The 18772-nt window shown below is 40.2% G+C and overlaps 1 protein-coding gene across 1 annotated transcript in view; it reads right to left on the bottom strand.

The window, feature by feature from the left end:
• The window catches only part of COL4A5 (collagen type IV alpha 5 chain), a 354376-nt gene that overhangs the window by 97439 nt on the left and 238165 nt on the right, over positions 1-18772 (bottom strand). The window contains exons 26-30 of the mRNA XM_075323931.1: positions 11263-11355; positions 10863-10967; positions 10364-10461; positions 8905-9055; positions 5047-5160 (exon numbers count right to left, since the gene is read on the bottom strand). Coding sequence (XP_075180046.1) covers positions 5047-5160; positions 8905-9055; positions 10364-10461; positions 10863-10967; positions 11263-11355 — 561 coding nt within the window. The remainder of the gene's footprint in view (positions 1-5046; positions 5161-8904; positions 9056-10363; positions 10462-10862; positions 10968-11262; positions 11356-18772) is intronic.

Raw genomic sequence — 18772 nt, 5'->3', positions numbered from 1 at the left:
GATCTATGTGATTAAAAAAGGTGATGACATGCATAGAATTAATTAGTAGGTATAGAAAAATATACATAAAAAACACTGCCATCTTTTAGATAAAAAAAAAGGTGAATTTACTTGTCAACATTGTCCCAAACCATAAGTGAGACGTCCTGAAGCATCATAAAAGACATTGCACTAATTGTACATATTACGGGGCTAATTCAAATTAGTCCTATATGATATATAATATAATCCAAAGAGTCTAATGTAATGCATGTGCTTCACACTCATCGATATAATACTCGTCACATGCATATCACTAACATACTCCGCAGCACTCTACAGTATTTAGTATTTCCATCAAAATTATTTGGCTGTAAGCAATGTTTTATAGGGTTATTCCCATCTCCAGGACTCTATCCCAATAAGTAGTAGGTGTAATAATAATATTATTAGCAAATAGCTACAATTAGAAATGTAGTATAGTTTTCCTGATTAGCTGTGTCACTTACCTCATGTGCAAGGCATTGCAGCTTAAATATCCATGGGTATGACCACTCATATACTGACAGTTAGTTAGTTGCTAGTGGATAATCATTGATACCTAAGCTGCAATGCCCTGTACATGAGGTAAGCGACAAACCTAATCAAGAGAACTATACTACATTTCCAATTGGAGGTATTTGCTAATATTATTATTATTATTACACCTACTACATATTGGAATATGATCTTGGAGATGGGAATACCCCTTTAACTTCTAATTTGTGGACCTCAGGGCAAATACTCCAACAGGGCCTCTACTATCACTTCCTTAAAGTATTGGTTTTCTTATATGAACTAAAGGAACCTCTAGACCTCTTGCGCCCATCATAGTTACATTCCAGGCTGTGAGTTTCTAAAGACGGCCATAGATAAGAAGACCCCAATTGTGATCAGGCAACATATTTCCATACTATAATAGATAAACAAGAGATGGCAGTGGTTTTATAACAAAACATTAAGCAGATTTGTCACCCCATTTCACAATAAAATCTGAATGCAGCATGAAATAGATCTTTTAGACCTGATGAGGCTGGTGTAAGTACTTTGAAAGTGGCTTCATAAGGTTGATATTAGGATGAGTATTTTAGGAGTCTTGTAAAATGCTCATTTCAATTTTACTTTAACAAAATATTATTCTGCCGTTCCAAGGGCAGGTGCAGACGGTCATATTTTTGGTCTGGATGCAATCCAACATAACATCAGATCGTGCTCAGACCAATGTTAGGGCTATGTGCGCACGTGTGTGTATTGCATGCATTTACGCTGCGTCTAGCACTGCAACGTAAACGCATGCGTCCTGCATCCCCTGCACAATCTATGAAGATTGTGCATAATCCATCCGCACGTTGCGTTTGAGAGTGCAGCGATTTGCATGCTGAAATTTTGATCCAAATCGCTGCGCTCAAAAATGCAGCCTGTTACTTATTTCGTGCACTTTGGATGCTGCTCCCACTCTGTCTATGGGAGAGGCAGCATCCAGAGCGCATGAAATCGGCATTTATACTGCTGAAACACTGCATCCATTACACAGTGTTTCTGCAGTGATTTGAAGCGCACAGGTGCACAGCCAAATCGTTGCAGAATATTTGCCAAAGGGCTCGTGCGCATGTTGCGTAATAGCATGCATTTACGCTGCGTTTAGCACTGCAGAGTAGATGCATGTGTCCTGCGTCCCCAGCACAATCTATGTAGATTGTGCATAATCCGTGCGCACAATGCTTTTATGAACGCAGTGATTTGGATGCTAAATTTTTGACCCAAATCCATGCGTTCATAAAATGCAGCATGTCAATTAATTTGTGCGCTCTGGATGCAGCTCCCACTCTCTGTCTATGGGAGAGCCAGCATCCCGAGCGCATGAAATCGGCATGTAATCTGCTGAAACATTGCATCCATTATGCAGTGTTTCTGCAGCAATTTGAAGCGCACATAAATCAGCATTTACGTGCAAACAAGCCCTAACACAGATTTTGCAAAGAAAGTACACCAGTCTCATCAGGTTTGAGAGCTCTATTTATTATTGCATGCAGTCTGTATTGTGAAATCTGGTGACATATCCCCTTTAAAGAACAAGAGAGATAGAAATTAGTGATATACACTGTATTAACCATGCATATATTCAATTATCAGCATGCAATTAGTAGAGATCACTCGCAAAGCAAATTCATCCAGCCAGTGAATGCAGAATAGCAGGGTGCATGATGCAATGTTTCCGGTGCGCAGGAGTCAGACGCGTGCTCTTCATACCAAGGCGATCTGTGCAATGTGACACTGTACATGCAGCTTATGCACATGGTGTGGTGACCGCACATACAGATGGTGGCCGGGAAATATAAGATACTGGTAGATCCTCTGAAGTGCTCAGTTAACAGCGGTGAAGCAAATATGTGAACTTCGCTTTCAGTGTACATTAGTATACATCACAGGTGCAATAAGAAGTGTACAAGCTTATTTAATCACTGGATGTAGATGGCACAAATACAATGGAAACCACAGTAACCATTCAGTTTGTCCTTTCTTAAGTTTGGCTATAGTGCTGAGAGGTGGTTTCTGAAGATTACATTATATTATGGTTACATACAGATTCCTCACTAAATAAGCAATTTAAAGGGGCTGGGGTCACCTTTAAAGTGGCGATTCTCACAGTGTGTGACAAACAGTACAAATCTAAGTTATTCTACATATTTGTACATCAGGCTATGTTCACACTCCCGTTTTGTCATTCCATTTTTAGAAAGAGAAAAAGAAACAAATGTATCCTTTATCTAACTAATGCAAACAAATGCAAAAAGACCCCACTGATTACTATGGGGTCTCCCTGGGTCCCATTGCGTGCCAGGTTTTAGAATGGAAAAAAGATCTGCATGCTGCGCTTTCTTCTCTGTTCCAATAAAGGACACATAACGGAATGCAGACGGACCCCATAATGATCAGTGGAGCCCTTCTGCTTCCGTTTGCATCAGTTGTGCAATGGATCAATTTTTTAAAATTATTCCTTTTGTTTCTAAAAATTGAAGAGACAAATGGGGTATAAAGAAGAAATGTGAACATAGCCTTATCTTACTACTGCCAGTAAAGACAAATAAAACCCATGTGAAATACAAAAAATCAAAATCCTACCACAATTTAGTGCCAGAATTTTCCTGGTGTTTGAGTCTTGAGCTTTTTAATTGATATTTAGGAGGTCATATTTGCTTTGAATCTATTTTGTCTGTAGAGGGGGGTCCTGTACTGTTTCAGTCTACAGCTAAGTGGAAGGGACATACTAGGGCTTGGCCTTCTATTCTAGGGTCCCATTACCTAAGCTCCCTTTATAATAGGTATGCCCTAGGACTTACTTTATGACTATGTACTGAAGATCAGCTCACCACTAGCGTGTTGAGGACTCTCAGGTTGCACGAACATTGCCCTAGATCCACTGAATTTTTAATCCGAAAGACAGAAAAATTCCAGCAATGCAGAGATGATCCCATAAGATTTAAAGGTGTTGATCAGTTGGGGTGCGACACCCGGCACCCCCGCCACTCAGCTGCTCTCACTGCCAATGGCAGTGGCCAATGGCAGCAACTTCTCAGTTGCAGAGCTGCACAGCACAACTTCGTCAATGGAATAGTTTCCGTTGCCGGATACTGCACATCCGCCCATATTGATTCAAATAAAGGGTGGATATGCAGTACCCAGCTGTGGCCATTTATCACAGGGCAGAGTAACAGAGTGGGGACACCTAAGTTGACCCTCAAACTGGGGACCGAGTGCCTACTCTTAGCTCAGAGGTACGCTTCATGGTAGCGAGGTCTGAGTTGCCAGCGTGACCCTAAAGCCCGCTTTACACGCTGCAATGTATCTTACAATGTGTCGGCGGGGTCACGTCGTAAGTGACGCACATCCGGCATCGTAAGGTACATTGCAGTGTGTAACAGCTACGTGCGATTGCGATTGAACGGTAAAATGTTCATCGCATGCACGTCGTTCATTCCTCATGAATTGAACGTCAGATTGTTCATCGTACCCGGGGTACCACACATCGCAGTGTGTGACACCCCGGGAACGATGAACAGATCTTACCTGCGTCCTGCGGTTCCCGGCCGGTAATGCGGAAGGAAGGAGGTGGGCGGGATGTTTATGTCCCGCTCATCTCTGCCCCTCCGCTTCTATTGGCCGGCTGCCGCGTGACGTCGCTGTGACGCCGAACATCCCTCCCACTCCAGGAAGTGGATGTCCGCCATCCACATCGAGGTCGTATGGACGGGTAAGTACGTGTGACGGGGGGTTACTCGTATGTGCGGCACATTCAACAAATTGAATGTGCCGCATATACGATGGGGGCGATATCGTATGCTGGATCGTAAGGTGTAAAGCAGGCTTAACTCCTGTCCAAGCCCTGTTATAACTCCCCTCCCCTTCCTCCACCCAAGTCAACAATTTTAACTTTTTATTCCATTATAGTAATAAAAAAAATCTAATAAAAAAACTACAAGAGTCCCTGAGTTGGCCAGTTCATCGGCTCCTGTATTTTTTGATAACTTTTATTCATTGTGATTAAAATAGGATAAGTCTTATTTGATCATCTCTGCATTACAGGACTTTTTCTATGTTTGCTACTTTATGAATATTAAAAATGCTGATTACTTAATTATAATCATTATTATCCTTACATATTTCAGATTTTATCTAATTTTTTACTTTTCACATTATTATCTACTCATTCTAACATTTGGTGGCACGGCCCGTTTAAATGAAACAGTTGAAAACAATTTTTCATAAAATGGATAATGTTTTGTTATTCAATTAAACAATAAAGAGCAATGAATGAATAAAGTATCTAAGAGCATATACAATAACACTATACTACAGTAACATAGATGCAAAGGTACGTTCACGCTTATATCCCTTGCTTTGCCCATTTAATAAATAAGTGAGAAGAACTGAAAATCAGTCATCAAACTGTGTTTCTACTTGCAGCCATGAATGAGATGACTTCTCACTTTAAACTTGTAGAGAGACCAGAAGGAATATGTGCCTTACCTGGGGGGCCGGCTGGTCCAGGAAGTCCTGGAGGGCCAGGAGGACCTTGGCCACCAGAACCTGGAAGTCCAGGTGCACCTGGTTGACCAGGAAGTCCATTCTGACCAGAGTCACCTATGACAAGAACAAAATAAAAACAGAGTCTACCATTATCAACCAACAAGATTTGCTGCATAAAAAAATGAATCTGTCACCAGGTTTTTGCTCCCCCATCTGAGAGCAGCATAATGTAGGGGCAGTGACCCTGATTCCAGCGATGTGTTACATACTGATCTGTTTGCTATCATTTTCTCTGCTGCAGTGTTCTTACAATAGTAAGCAAGCCAGGACAATAATAAAGCTGAAGGGTCCTCAGACTTTATACAAAAAATACCCCAGCAAAGAAGATACGACATTATGATCCTTTGCAGCTTTCCCAGGCTATGAGACTCAGAACAAAACTTCTTAGGCTACGACTGCACTTTGCGTTTCCAACTGCGTTTCCATTGCTTTTTGGTTGCGTTTACAGAAGCACCTTTTTCATGCCAAAATGCATGCGTTTCCATTTTCCATTAAAACCAATGGCAAAAGTAGTTTTCCCGACCGTACTTTGCGTTTCTAAACGCTAGTTAAAATTTGCATATTTTGTGGCAAAAACCATGCGTTCAAAGAAGCAACATGTCAATTGTTTTTGCCATTTTCGGTCAGTTTTGCTAACATTGAAGTCAATGAGAAATGGCAAAATGCACCCAAAATCCAAATTCCTGCGTTTTACCTGCTTTTTACCTGCTTTTCCATAGCGTTTTGGAGACCAAAAACGCATGCTTTTCAGCCATAAAATTAAAAGATTATAATGTTCCTTTACACACACAAAACCCGACAATTTAAATGATTTAAATTAATAAAATATACATATTTTACCCTAAAATTGTGTTTAACCGCTATAATTTCATTAAAAATTAACATTTTTATTATAGTTTTAATAAATGCTTATTTAAACCATTTTTTTCTCTTTTTTCATTTATTTTGACCAATGCAACTTTATTTGACTGTGTCTTCTTCTTCAAAACGCATCCATCAAAACGCAAGTGAAAAAGCAGGCAAAAAGCGCTGAAAACGCATGTAAAACGCGAAAAATACGCATGCGTTTTCAGTGCTAAATTTCTGGAAAAGGCAACTTTGGTCAAATCAATTAAGGCCAAAAGGTGCGTTTTGAACTGCAAGTAGGTGAACGCAAAGTGCGATTGTAGCCTTAGAGTTACATCAAGAGCATGACTTCCAGTCCCAGACAAAAAACCCTGTGTGAGCTGGTTAGGCTACATTCACACATTGTTTGTTTTTTTTACTGTATTTTTACTGCAGTCAAAACTTGTTCACTTGGCAGTAAAACAGCTGCTTACAAAAATCAAGTTTTGCTGCATTTTTGGTGTAGATTATATGTCTCATTTGTCTACAGTACATGTTTAATAAAGTTAGTTCATTCACCAAAAAACGGCAACATGTTTGCACTTTCTCATTAGTTTGTATAGTGGGATAAAAAGCTAAAATGCTGAAAGAATTGACAAGCTGCAACTTTCAAAAAAGCTGCAGTCAAGAAAAAAAACAATTGTGTGCATGAGATTTCTGAAATCTTATCGCTTTTGCTGGTACTGTAAAAAGCAGCTTTTAATTTGCATAAAAAAATTTGCATTAGAAAATGCATAGAAAAAAAATGCTGCAAAAACTCAACATGTGAACATAGCCTTATGCCGGCATCACACGGTAGGATATATCGGGCGATATGTCGGCGGGGTCACATCGTAAGTGACGCACATCCGGCATCGTATGATATATCGTAGCGTGTGACAGCTACGAGCGACAGTCAACAAGCAAAAATACTCACCGTATCGTTGCTCGTTGACACGTCGCTCAGTTTCAAAATGTCGTTTCTTATTCTGTGCGCCGGTTGCTCATCGTTCCCGGGGCAGCACACGTCGCTCCGTGTGACACCCCGGGAACGATGAACACAGCTTACCTGCGTCCCGCCGGCAATGTGGAAGGAAGAAGGTGAGTGGCATGTTTACGTCCCGCTCATCTCCGTCGCTCCGCTTCTATTGGCCGGCCGCTGTGTGAGGTCGCTGTGACGCCGAACGTCCCTCCCACTTCAGGAAGTGGATGTTCTCCACACACAGCGACGTCGTCCGGGAGGTAAGTGCGTGTGACGGGGGTTAACGACTTTGTGCGCCTTGAGCAACTAATTGCCCGTGCTGCACAAACGACGGGTGGGGGTACGATCGCTCGTGCAATCACACGATAGATCGTACCGTGTGACGCCGGCATTAGTCTGTTTTCAGGTCACATAAACCAGAAGAGGTCCAGAGATGCGATGGAAACTGGAAAAACTGTGGTTGATAAGTATTTGAATATACTTACGCACCATTACATAGATTAGGATAGATTATGGAATTTTGACGAGACTTCTTTAACCACTTCTTAACATTTGAAGCAATAGTAAGTCATATGTTGGGTCTCGGTCTTTGATGCAGGATCAGGAATTGAGCTCACATTATATCCGCAGAAGATGACTGTGCTATACAGCCATCATCTGTCTCTAACTGCAGTGAGTGGAGCTCAGCTCTGCCCGTTATTAAAATGCAGCTATTAATTTCTCATTTAATATGTGTGGTTCGGGTTGTTGGCCCCCTCATAACGTGATTGCATGGTGCTGATGGGTTGCAATGAAAGATGGTGGCCTACTGAAGGGCTCTGTGCCTGCCATGACAGGGCTCCTGTTAAACCAGCCTGTGTCTTGCATTCATAGGAGACTCTGATTTTTACTATATACTGTGATATTGCAATACATAGTACAAGTGATCAAATCCATAAGGGGTTGAAAAAAAAAAGTAAAAAATAAAATAACAAATGATTTTAAAAATCTAAACTTTACAAAAATCCAAATCACTGGACTTTTCCAGCAATAAAAATAAACAAATAATAATAAAAAAAGCATATATGGTATCACTGTAATGGGAAAAGTCTGATCTATCAAAATCTAAAACGAATTAACCTGATTGGTTAAAGCTGTAAAATGGAAAAACAAAATCAATCCATCTATCAATCATTGTGTTTTTTTGGTCGCTGCAACTCTACATATGAGAATGGTGACACAAACTAAATATTTATTTATTTATTTATTTACAAATTTCCAATTTTTTGTTCAGTACTTAAATAAAAAAAATAACCAAATTTGATATTGCTATAATTGAATGAACATCATAAAAACAACACCCAAAAATCAATTACAAAATAGCATTTTTTTTTATCTTTCATCAAGCGTGGTGTTTTTCCTGTTTTCCACTATATTGAATGCTATAATGATAGGGGACATTCAAAACTACAATTTGCCTTACAAACAAACAAACCATCAATGGAAGAGTAAAAAATGTGTTGCTCTTGGAACAAGGAAAAGAGAAAAAAAAGGGCAATAACAAAAAATTGATTGGTGGAGAAGGGGTCAAGAAAGGCACCATCACACCTCTACCCAACTGGAAAAAGTGGACAGGCTGTATGTTGAAGGTCAGGCACTCATGCTGCCATTTCCATCAAAATTGTGCAGCCTTTGGCCACAGCATATGGACATAGTTTGGGAAACATGCTACTGTAGAGTAGAAAGAGATCTCCTCTCCATGACCTTTCAGTTAATTCCTCACAATTGAAAATATCACCAACTATTAAATAAGAAATGGAACCAACATATGTTGGTTTCCCTTTATTTAAGTTGGCCCAAAGTAGATGTACCAGCTGCTTGAATAGCATATATGCTTAGGTTTTAACACTTGTTTTTGTCTTTTTCTTTCTTCTGACCGCTCCCAACCCATCAACCCTGATTTTACTACATACCTTTTGGTCCAGAAGAACCATCGAAACCTGCTCTTCCTGGAACCCCAGGATTCCCTGGGAAACCAGAATCTCCTTTTGGTCCTTGAAATCCTTTCAATCCTGGAGAACCTGGTTGCCCTTGAGGTCCAGGTAATCCAAATCCGGGTTCACCCTTTAATTTAAAACAATATATAATTATAATGCAAGGTTTAAGGAAATTGAATTTTGAAAATTTGAAGATGAAATTAGAGTCTTGAGATGAAATGACAATCAAGTGTGAGTGGGTAACCTATTTTATTTAAAAAAAAGAGATCTATAAAAGTCTGATCTTCAAAGAACATTTGTGAAAGTGATTCCAAACTATCACTAAAGAGTTTGGACTTCACCAATCCAGAGTCAGACAGATGGTGGAGAAAATTTGAGACCATTATTAGGAAACCAAGGTGTGGTCGACTATCAAAGGTCAGTCCAAGAAAATATAATAGTACAAGAAATAACAAAGATACCCAAGGTAAAATCTGAGCAGCAAAAGGCCTCTCTTAGATTAGCTAATGTTAATGTTCATGAGTCCAACATAAGGAGGACAATGGACGACAATGGTGTGCATAGCAGGAATGCAATGAGAAAGCAACTCCTCTCCAAAAATACATTGTTGCTCATCTGCACTTTGCTAAAGATTACTTGGGCAAACTAGAATGCTAATAGAACAATGTTTTTCAGAAAATTTAGACCAAAATACAGCATTTGGTTGAAATGAGAACCGTTATGTTTGGAGATGGAAAAACATTGCATTTCAGCATTAAAACCTCATACTATCTGTGAAACACGGTGCTAGTAGTATCACCGTTTGCTGCATCTAGGCTAGGATGGCTCTCCATCATTGATAGGACTATGAATTATATCAGAAAATTCTAAAGGAAAGGGTCTTAACATCTGTCCCTGAGCTTAATCTCAAGAGAAAGTGAATCATATAGCAAGACAATGTCTCATAGTAGTTCTAAAAATGAATGGCTAAAGATGAATAAAGTTAAAGCTTTTGAACGGCCAAGTCAAAGCTATGACTATATTCCTATAGAATAGTTTTGGAAGGACCTGAAGTGAACAGTCCCTGGTAGAAACTCCACCAGCATAACAGAGTTTAAACTGTTTTGTACGCAGAAATGGGCTAAAATTCCTCCAAGGCGATGTGCAGGACTAATCAACAATTATCAGAAAAGTATAGATGCAGTTACATCTGCACAAGATACGTGAAAGCAGAGGTTCACATACTTTTGCCACTCACAGACATGTGATAGTGGATCATTTTCCTCATTTTAAAAAATAACAGTCTAATATTTTTGCCCAATTTGTTTGGTTTGGGTCTCATTATCTACGTATTGGTCTTGTGAGAAAATATAATGTAGTTTTAGCTCAAATTTATGTAGCAATATTGAAAACTCTGAAGGGTTCACAAACTTTCAAGCACCACTGTATCTTTTACCTTTGGTCCTGGGAAACCTGGTTGTCCAGGTGTTCCATCTAATCCCAACTTTCCTGATACACCTGGTGGTCCTGGTGGTCCAGGTGGGCCTAAGAATCCTAATAACCAAATATGCAGTGTTCACTATTAATTTTTCCAAAAATACATTGAATTTACTATCATGAAATAAAAAGAATGGAAGTACATCATTATGATATCAATTTACATAATATATAGTAGATCAAAGCAGGTGACATATCTATACCTCTATGCAGACAGAAGAGGCCCCTGTACAGAACAGTATATGGGCACTTTGCAGCCCAATAGCTCATCATAATGCAGATTTCCACCTGTTCTGGAGGTATCTGTGGCCCCTTAACTCTTAGGCCCCTGTGCAGCTGCACAGGATGCACCAGTGGTATGTCTGGCCCTGCTTCTATGATAGCTGGAATCATTTGTGTATGGGTCAAATAAAGCATCTTCAAGTCATTCCTCAAATTTTAATATTATTTTTATGTACCTTTTTGTCCAGCTGGTCCTGGAAGTCCAATTCCTGGGATGCCAGGATCTCCTTTCATTCCTGTAAGGCCAGGAAGTCCGGGTTGGCCGGGCTGACCAGGTTCACCTAAAAATCATGATAATAATCCAATTCATGTAAACAATCAGTATGAAGTTCAGTAATAAGTATTAATACATTGAGTAAGAGAGCTAAAACCTACTACATACTCAGGATACCAAAATTACATTGTTGACAGGGTACATAAGTTAATTTGCTTCAAAAGCTCTAGATAAAGATCGTTTCCCATATATGCTATACTACCATATAACCATATACTATATACCATATAACCATATACTATATTACCATATAACATGTACTGTACTGCTATATCAAAGGATAAGCAACAATCCACACTCACCTGGGGACCCTGGTAGGCCACTACCACCTGAGGGACCTTGAAGACCTTTAGCACCTTTTTCTGTTACTGTCTGGCCAGGGGGTCCTTTAACACCTATAAAATAAATAAAGAAAGAAAGAAAGAAAGAATGAAAGAAAGAAAGAAAGAAAGAAAGAAAGAAAGAAAGAAAGAAAGAAAGAAAGAAAGAAAAGAATGAATGATTATGCAATCAATGATTATGCAATCAAGGAATTTATAAATGAGCTCTTCTCTTCTTTTATGACACCAGTACATTATGGCCCACTGCATAGCAGCTTGTCAAGTCTTGGAATGTTGGGGAAAAGACGAGTACCATGTGGAAAACGACACAAGTCAAGAACATACCAAACTCTATGCATATGTCCGTAAAGCATACCTGTCGTTTCAGGTAATGTTTTCAGTACAGGCTCATTATTATTTTATTATGTGTGCATATCAATAACACTACCCTGTGATCTGGTGGGAGTAGACTAGCTACTATGATGTCTTCCATACACAGCACATGCACAGATAGACTCCTGTGCTTTTTCTTTAGTTTACAGTGAGGAGCAGCAGCTGCATGAATTACATAATACAGCAGTACTGAGCTCTGTGGCTGTGAATCCAGCATAGGAGTGAGGTAAAACAGTTGCTTGAAGTTGAAGTTCAGCTCAGTTTTCCTGTGTTTACCTGATGTCTAACTCTGCTGAGAGCTACTCACGCCTCCTTCCAACTCCCCTCAACATAGATAATAAGAGCTGTAACCTGACACCTCCCTGTGCTATAATAATAGGAGCTGTAACCTGACACCTCACTGTACTATAATAATAGGAGCTGTAACCTGACCTCTTACTGTGCTATAATAATAGGAGCTGTAACCTGACCTCTTACTGTACTATAATGATAGGACCTATAACCTAAACCTCACTATGATATAATAGTAGGAGCTGTAACCTGACCTCTCACTGTGCTATAATAATAGGAGCTGTAACCTGACCTCTCACTGTGCTATAATAATAGGAGCTGTAACCTGACCTCTCACTGTGCTATAATAATAGGAGCTGTAACCTGACCTCTTACTGTGCTATAATAATAGGAGCTGTAACCTGACCTCTCACTGTGCTATAATAATAGGAGCTGTAACCTGACACCTCACTGTGCTATAATAATAGGAGCTGTAACCTGACCTCTTACTGTACTATAATAATAGGAGCTGTAACCTGAAACCTCACTGTGCTATAATAATAGGAGCTGTAACCTGAAACCTCACTGTGCTATAATAATAGGAGCTGTAACCTGACCTCTCATTGTGCTATAATAATAGGAGCTGTAACCTAACCTCTCACTGTGCTATAATAATAGGAGCTGTAACCTGAAACCTCACTGTGCTATAATAATAAGAGCTGTAACCTGACCTCTTCCTGTGTTATAATAATATGAGCTGTAACCTGACCTCTTACTGTACTATAATGATAGGACCTATCACCTAAACCTCACTATGATATAATAGTAGGAGCTGTAACCTGACCTCTCACTGTGCTATAATAATAGGAGTTGTAATCTGAAACCACACAGTGCTATAATGATAGGACCTATAACCTAAACCTCACTGTGGTATAATAGTAGGAGCTGTAACTTAAAATCTTACTGTGCTATAATAATAGGAGCTGTAACCTGAAACCTCACTGTGCTATAATAATAGGAGCTGTAACCTGAAACCTCACTGTGCTATAATAATAGGAGCTGTATCCTGAAACCTCACTGTGCTATAATAGTAGGAGCTGTAACCTGACCTCTCACTGTGCTATAATAATAGGAGCTGTAACCTGACCTCTCACTGTGCTATAATAATAGGAGCTGTAACCTGACCTCTCACTGTGCTATAATAATAGGAGCTGTAACCTGACCTCTCACTGTGCTATAATAATAGGAGATGTAACCTGACACCTCACTGTGCTATAATAATAGGAGCTGTAACCTGACCTCTTACTGTACTATAATAATAGGAGCTGTAACCTGAAACCTCACTGTGCTATAATAATAGGAGCTGTAACCTGAAACCTCACTGTGCTATAATAATAGGAGCTGTAACCTGACCTCTCATTGTGCTATAATAATAGGAGCTGTAACCTAACCTCTCACTGTGCTATAATAATAGGAGCTGTAACCTGAAACCTCACTGTGCTATAATAAGAGCTGTAACCTGACCTCTTACTGTGCTATAATAATAGGAGCTGTAACCTGACCTCTTACTGTACTATAATGATAGGACCTATAACCTAAACCTCACTATGATATAATAGTAGGAGCTGTAACCTGACCTCTCACTGTGCTATAATAATAGGAGTTGTAATCTGAAACCACACAGTGCTATAATGATAGGACCTATAACCTAAACCTCACTGTGATATAATAGTAGGAGCTGTAACTTAAAATCTTACTGTGCTATAATAATAGGAGCTGTAACACGAAACCTCCCTGTGCTATAATATTAGGAGCTGAAACATGAAAGCTCACTGTGCTATAATGATAGGCGCTGTAACCAGAACTCTCACTGTGCTAAAATAATAGAAGCTGTAACCTGACACCTCATTGTGCTATAATAATTGGTGCTGTAACTAGACCCCTCACTGTGCTATAACTGTGCTCACCTCACTGTGATATAATAATAGGAGCTGTAACACGAAACCTCACTGTGCTATAATAAGTTCTGTAACCTCACTGTGCTATAATAGGTGCTGTAACCTGACCTCTCATTCTACTGTAATAATAGATTCTGTAACATGACCCCTCACTGTGCTATAATAACAGGTGCTGTAACCTCACTGTGCTTTAATAATAGGAGCTGAAACCTTACTGTGCTATAATAGGTGCTGTAACCTGACCCCTCACTGTGCTATAATAATAGGTGCTGTAACCTGACCCCTCATTCTGCTACAATAATTGGTGCTGTAACTAGACCCCTCACTGTGCTATACTAATAGAAGCTGTAACCTTACTATGCTATAATAATAAAAGCTATAACATGAAACCTCCCTGTGAACCTCACAGTGCTATAATGATAGGAGCTATAACCTAAACCTCACTGTGCTATAATAATAGGAGCTGTAACCTGACCCCTCACTGTGCTATAATAGGTGTTGTAACCTGACCCCTCATTCTGCTATAATAATGGATTCTGTAACATTACCCCTCACTGTGCTATAATAACAGGTGCTGTAATCTCAATGTGCTATAATAGGTGCTGTAATCTGACCCCTCACTGTGCTATAATAATAGGTACTGTAACCTCACTGTGCTATAATAATAGGTGCTATAACCTGACCCCTCATTGTGCTATAATAGGTGTTGTAACCTCACTGTGCTACAAAAATAGGGGCTGTAACCTGACCCCTCACTGAGCTATAATAAGTGCTGTAACCTCACTGTGCTATAATAGGTGTTGTAACCTCACTGTGCTACAAAAATAGGGGCTGTAACCTGACCCCTCACTCTGCTAGCATTTTTCTGTTTTTCTTTTATTACAGAGTAAATGTTGAGTTTAGCATGTGGAGTAGAGAATAAGCAACTCATTAGTTGAGAAATAAGCAAATATCTCTGGCAGGATATATTACTAAGTTTCTTATATACTGTTTGTATTATTGATGTAATCAAATATGTCCACAGTATAGAATCACTGACATATCATGTATGCAATCACGCATGTGATTAAATCTGATTAGATCAATAACGCAAGAAATATATCAGAAACTTTGTAACACATACTATGCGATGTAAATAATGCAGGAGTAATTCCACCAAAGCCATTGTTGTTCTGTTATTGAGTAATATTATTTGTTCCCTTAATTAAATAATTAATCAAATATATGCAATTCTATATTTTGAGATAAGTATATATAACAGTTAAAGCTAATAATCTGATAACGATTATAGCTTATATAGCAGAGTATCTTTACAGGCTAATTATGCAGAGATTCCAATCTTACAAGATTTGACAGTGAGAGTGCAGCAGATGGCAGTCATAATCAATATCAAAGCACTAAAAGAAAAAAGTAAAATGCCAAATAACTGTACACTGTGCCCTGACGACAAGATGGTAGTAGCCACTGGCAACTTCAACAGTTAGTTACAATATTTATTATTATTATTATTATTTATTATTATAGCGCCATTTATTCCATGGCGCTTTACAAGTGAAAGAGGGTATACGTACAACAATCATTAACAGTACAAAACAGACTGGTATAGGAGGAGAGTGGACCCTGCCCGTGAGGGTACAATAGGTGAGGACAGAGCTGGTTGCATAGTGGTGTACTGGGCTGAGGGCTATTGTAGGTTGTAGGCTTGTTGGAAGAGGTGGGTCTTGAGGTTCCTCTTGAAGCTTTCCACGGTAGGGAAGAGTCTGATATGCTGAGGTAGAGCGTTCCAGAGTATGGGGGAGGCACGGGAGAAATCTTGTAAGCGATTGTGGGAAGAGGAGATAAGAGAGGAGTAGAGAAGGAGATCTTGTGAGGATCTGAGGTTGCGTGCAGGTAGGTATCGGGAGACTAGGTCACAGATGTAGGGAGGAGACAGGTTGTGGATGGCTTTGTATGTCATGTCATGGTTAATGTTTTGAACTGGAGTCGTTGGGCGATGTGAAGCCAGTGGAGGGATTCGCAGAGTGGCGAGACTGAGGAATAGCGAGGGGAGAGGTGGATTAAGCAGGCCGCAGAGTTTAGGATAGATTGGAGGGGTGCAAGAGTGTTGGAAGGGAGGCCAGAGAGCAGGAGGTTGCAGTAGTCGAGGCAGGAGATGATGAGGGCATGCACTAATGTTTTTGCTGATTCTTGGTTAAGGAAAGCACGGATCCGGGAGATATTTTTGAGTTGTAGTCTGCATGAGGTGAAGAGGGCTTGGATGTGCTGCTTGAAGGATAGAACAGAGTCGAGGGTTACTGCAAGGCAACAAGCTTGTGAGACTGGGGAGAGTGAGCAACCATCAAGTTTGATGGAAAGGCTTGTTGGAGGAGATGAGTGAGGAGGAGGAAAGACAATTAACTCTGTTTTGTCCATGTTAAGTTTTAGGAATCGCGCAGAGAAGAAGGATGAAATAGCAGACAGACATTGTGGAATTTTGGTTAGTAGAGAGGTAATGTCAGGTCCAGAGAGGTAGATCTGTGTGTCATCGGCATAGAGATGATACTGGAAGCCGTGGGACTCTATGAGCTGTCCCAGGCCGAAGGTGTAGATGGAGAACAGCAGGGGTCCAAGAACTGAGCCTTGGAGGAACTGAGCCTTAAGGCAGAAGGAAATATATGGTCATGTGTAGAAAATATCCATTGGATGCAAAACTAACTGGATGTTCTTTGGATGTGAATACTAAAAAAAACTACCAATGTGATACATACTGCAAAACTATTCTAAGATTTTAAGGTATGGCATCAGAATTTTATACTATGTTAGGCCACCGTCACACATCACTTTTTTGCCATCAGTCACAATCCGTCGAATTTTGAAAAAAACGGATCCGGCGACTGTTGCCCCTGGATCTGTTTTTTTTCTCATAAACTTGAATTAGCGACGGATTGCGACGGATGGCCTCACATTTCATCCGTCGTTCAACAGATCCGTCGAAATTTCTTTGTCCGTCCGACAGAGACAACGGACAAAGTAACGTTTTTGTCTACATTGCAAAAATCAGTCGCCGTCTGTCATTTGGTAGAATGGAAGCCTAAAGGCGCAGGATCCGTTTGATGGAATCCAGTGACGGATCCGTTTATTTTTAACTGAGCATGCTCAGATGGGGTTTAAAAACACTATGTATAACGTTTAGGGCTGAAAAAACTGATGCGACGGATCTGTTTTTTCGACGGTTACGTTGAATTAGATTTTTCCACAATCTGCAACGGATCCGTGGATCCGTCAATCCGTCAAGCCAACGAATTGTGACTGACGGCAAAAAACTGATGTGTGAAAGCGGCCTTAGTATGGCATCTCAATGTGTGTGGCCATCTTATAGAATTATGCACAGGGCAGTTTATTGAACAGTCATGGCCAAAAGTTTTGAGACTGACAAAAATTAGTTTTCTCTGATCTCTGACAGTAGCGCTCACCTTTCCTCTGAAGAAAAGGTGAGCGCTACTGTCAAGGGTGGGCTAAGCTAGCAAATGAGACCTGAACTGGCCCTGAGACTGGGATCCCTGCGCTGTCCCTCAATCCAGAGGTACATTTAAGGGTAGTGAGGTCTGGACCCCCAGCGATTCCCTATCTCCTATTCAGGCCCTGACCTAACTCTCCCCTGCATCCCCTCCTACCCCGGGGTACACAGATCATACTATAATAATCCCCCTCCCCAAAAGACTCGGATAGGGGGAAGAACTGAAACTCACTCACACAGATAGCATGTCACCAAAAGAGGATCGCTAAGGACACCATATTTTTACAAGAGCAGATGCTATTTTCGGCGATCTCCTCACAAACTCCCAGTCTTAAATAGGGAGGGACCGCCTGGATTAATTCCTGCATGGCTGGTAGCAGTGGAAACAACTCAGCTGATGCCTGGCAGAGCTGAGCATCTAAGTGAAACCATGATCCCTGTCGGACTCTGCAATGCAATTGCAAATCTGCAATGTGAAGAGGGTCCGACACCGTTGCTGTAATTCACGAATGGGGATACGGACAGTGCATGACAGCTACCATGAGCCTTCTGAGACCATTCATGTGTGGGAGCTTTTTATCCATGGAGGGGGCTCACTGACAATTTTGCCTAAGTACACTGCCATGAGTAAAGAATGACATCAAAACAATCAAGGAGCAATTTGGTGATAAACAATGATTTTTCCCAGCATGATGAAGATCATGTCACAAAATAAAAGTCATAACTAGGTACCTCAGTGAACAAAACATTACACATTTTGGGACTATGATTAGGAAATGCCCCAAATTTCAATCCCATTGAGTACCTGTGCTCAATTTTTAAAAATTGGGTGGGCAAATAAAAACACAATTGTGATAAACTCAAAGCACTGACTAGTCCAGAATGGGCTGCCATCGGTCAGGATTTGGCGCAGAAGCTGATATCCAGTGAGTCAGGGCGAATTGCAAAAGTCTTAAAGAACAAGCGTCCATACTGTAAATATTCAGTCTTTCCATAAATTATGTATTTGCCATTAAAAGTTAAAAATCTTCTGCTGATAATTGTATTTCACTAACCATAGAAACATCCGACTACAAGATCTAAAAACACTAAAGCCACAAACTTTGTGAAAACCAAAATTTGTCAGACTCAAAACTTTTAGCCAGGACTGTATATGTGTTATATAGATTTATGGTACACCATCCATAGACCACTTTTTTTCCTCCAGATTTAGAGAGAGGACCATAGAGGTCTTGTTTTTTGATGAGCCTGTGATCTATTCCATCATATGCATTAAAGGTTTTCTTTAGGTTTACGATATTAGTGGATGCTTCAAAAGACAGAACCCCGTGGTAAGGTGTTACCCAGAACACCCCTAACTAGCTATCCTAAATAA

The sequence above is a fragment of the Anomaloglossus baeobatrachus genome, chromosome 9 (assembly GCF_048569485.1).
Source record: "Anomaloglossus baeobatrachus isolate aAnoBae1 chromosome 9, aAnoBae1.hap1, whole genome shotgun sequence".
NCBI classification, from domain to species: domain Eukaryota; kingdom Metazoa; phylum Chordata; class Amphibia; order Anura; family Aromobatidae; genus Anomaloglossus; species Anomaloglossus baeobatrachus.
The sequence above is the reverse complement of the archived record's forward strand: the minus strand, read 5'-3'. Positions and strand labels throughout refer to the sequence as shown.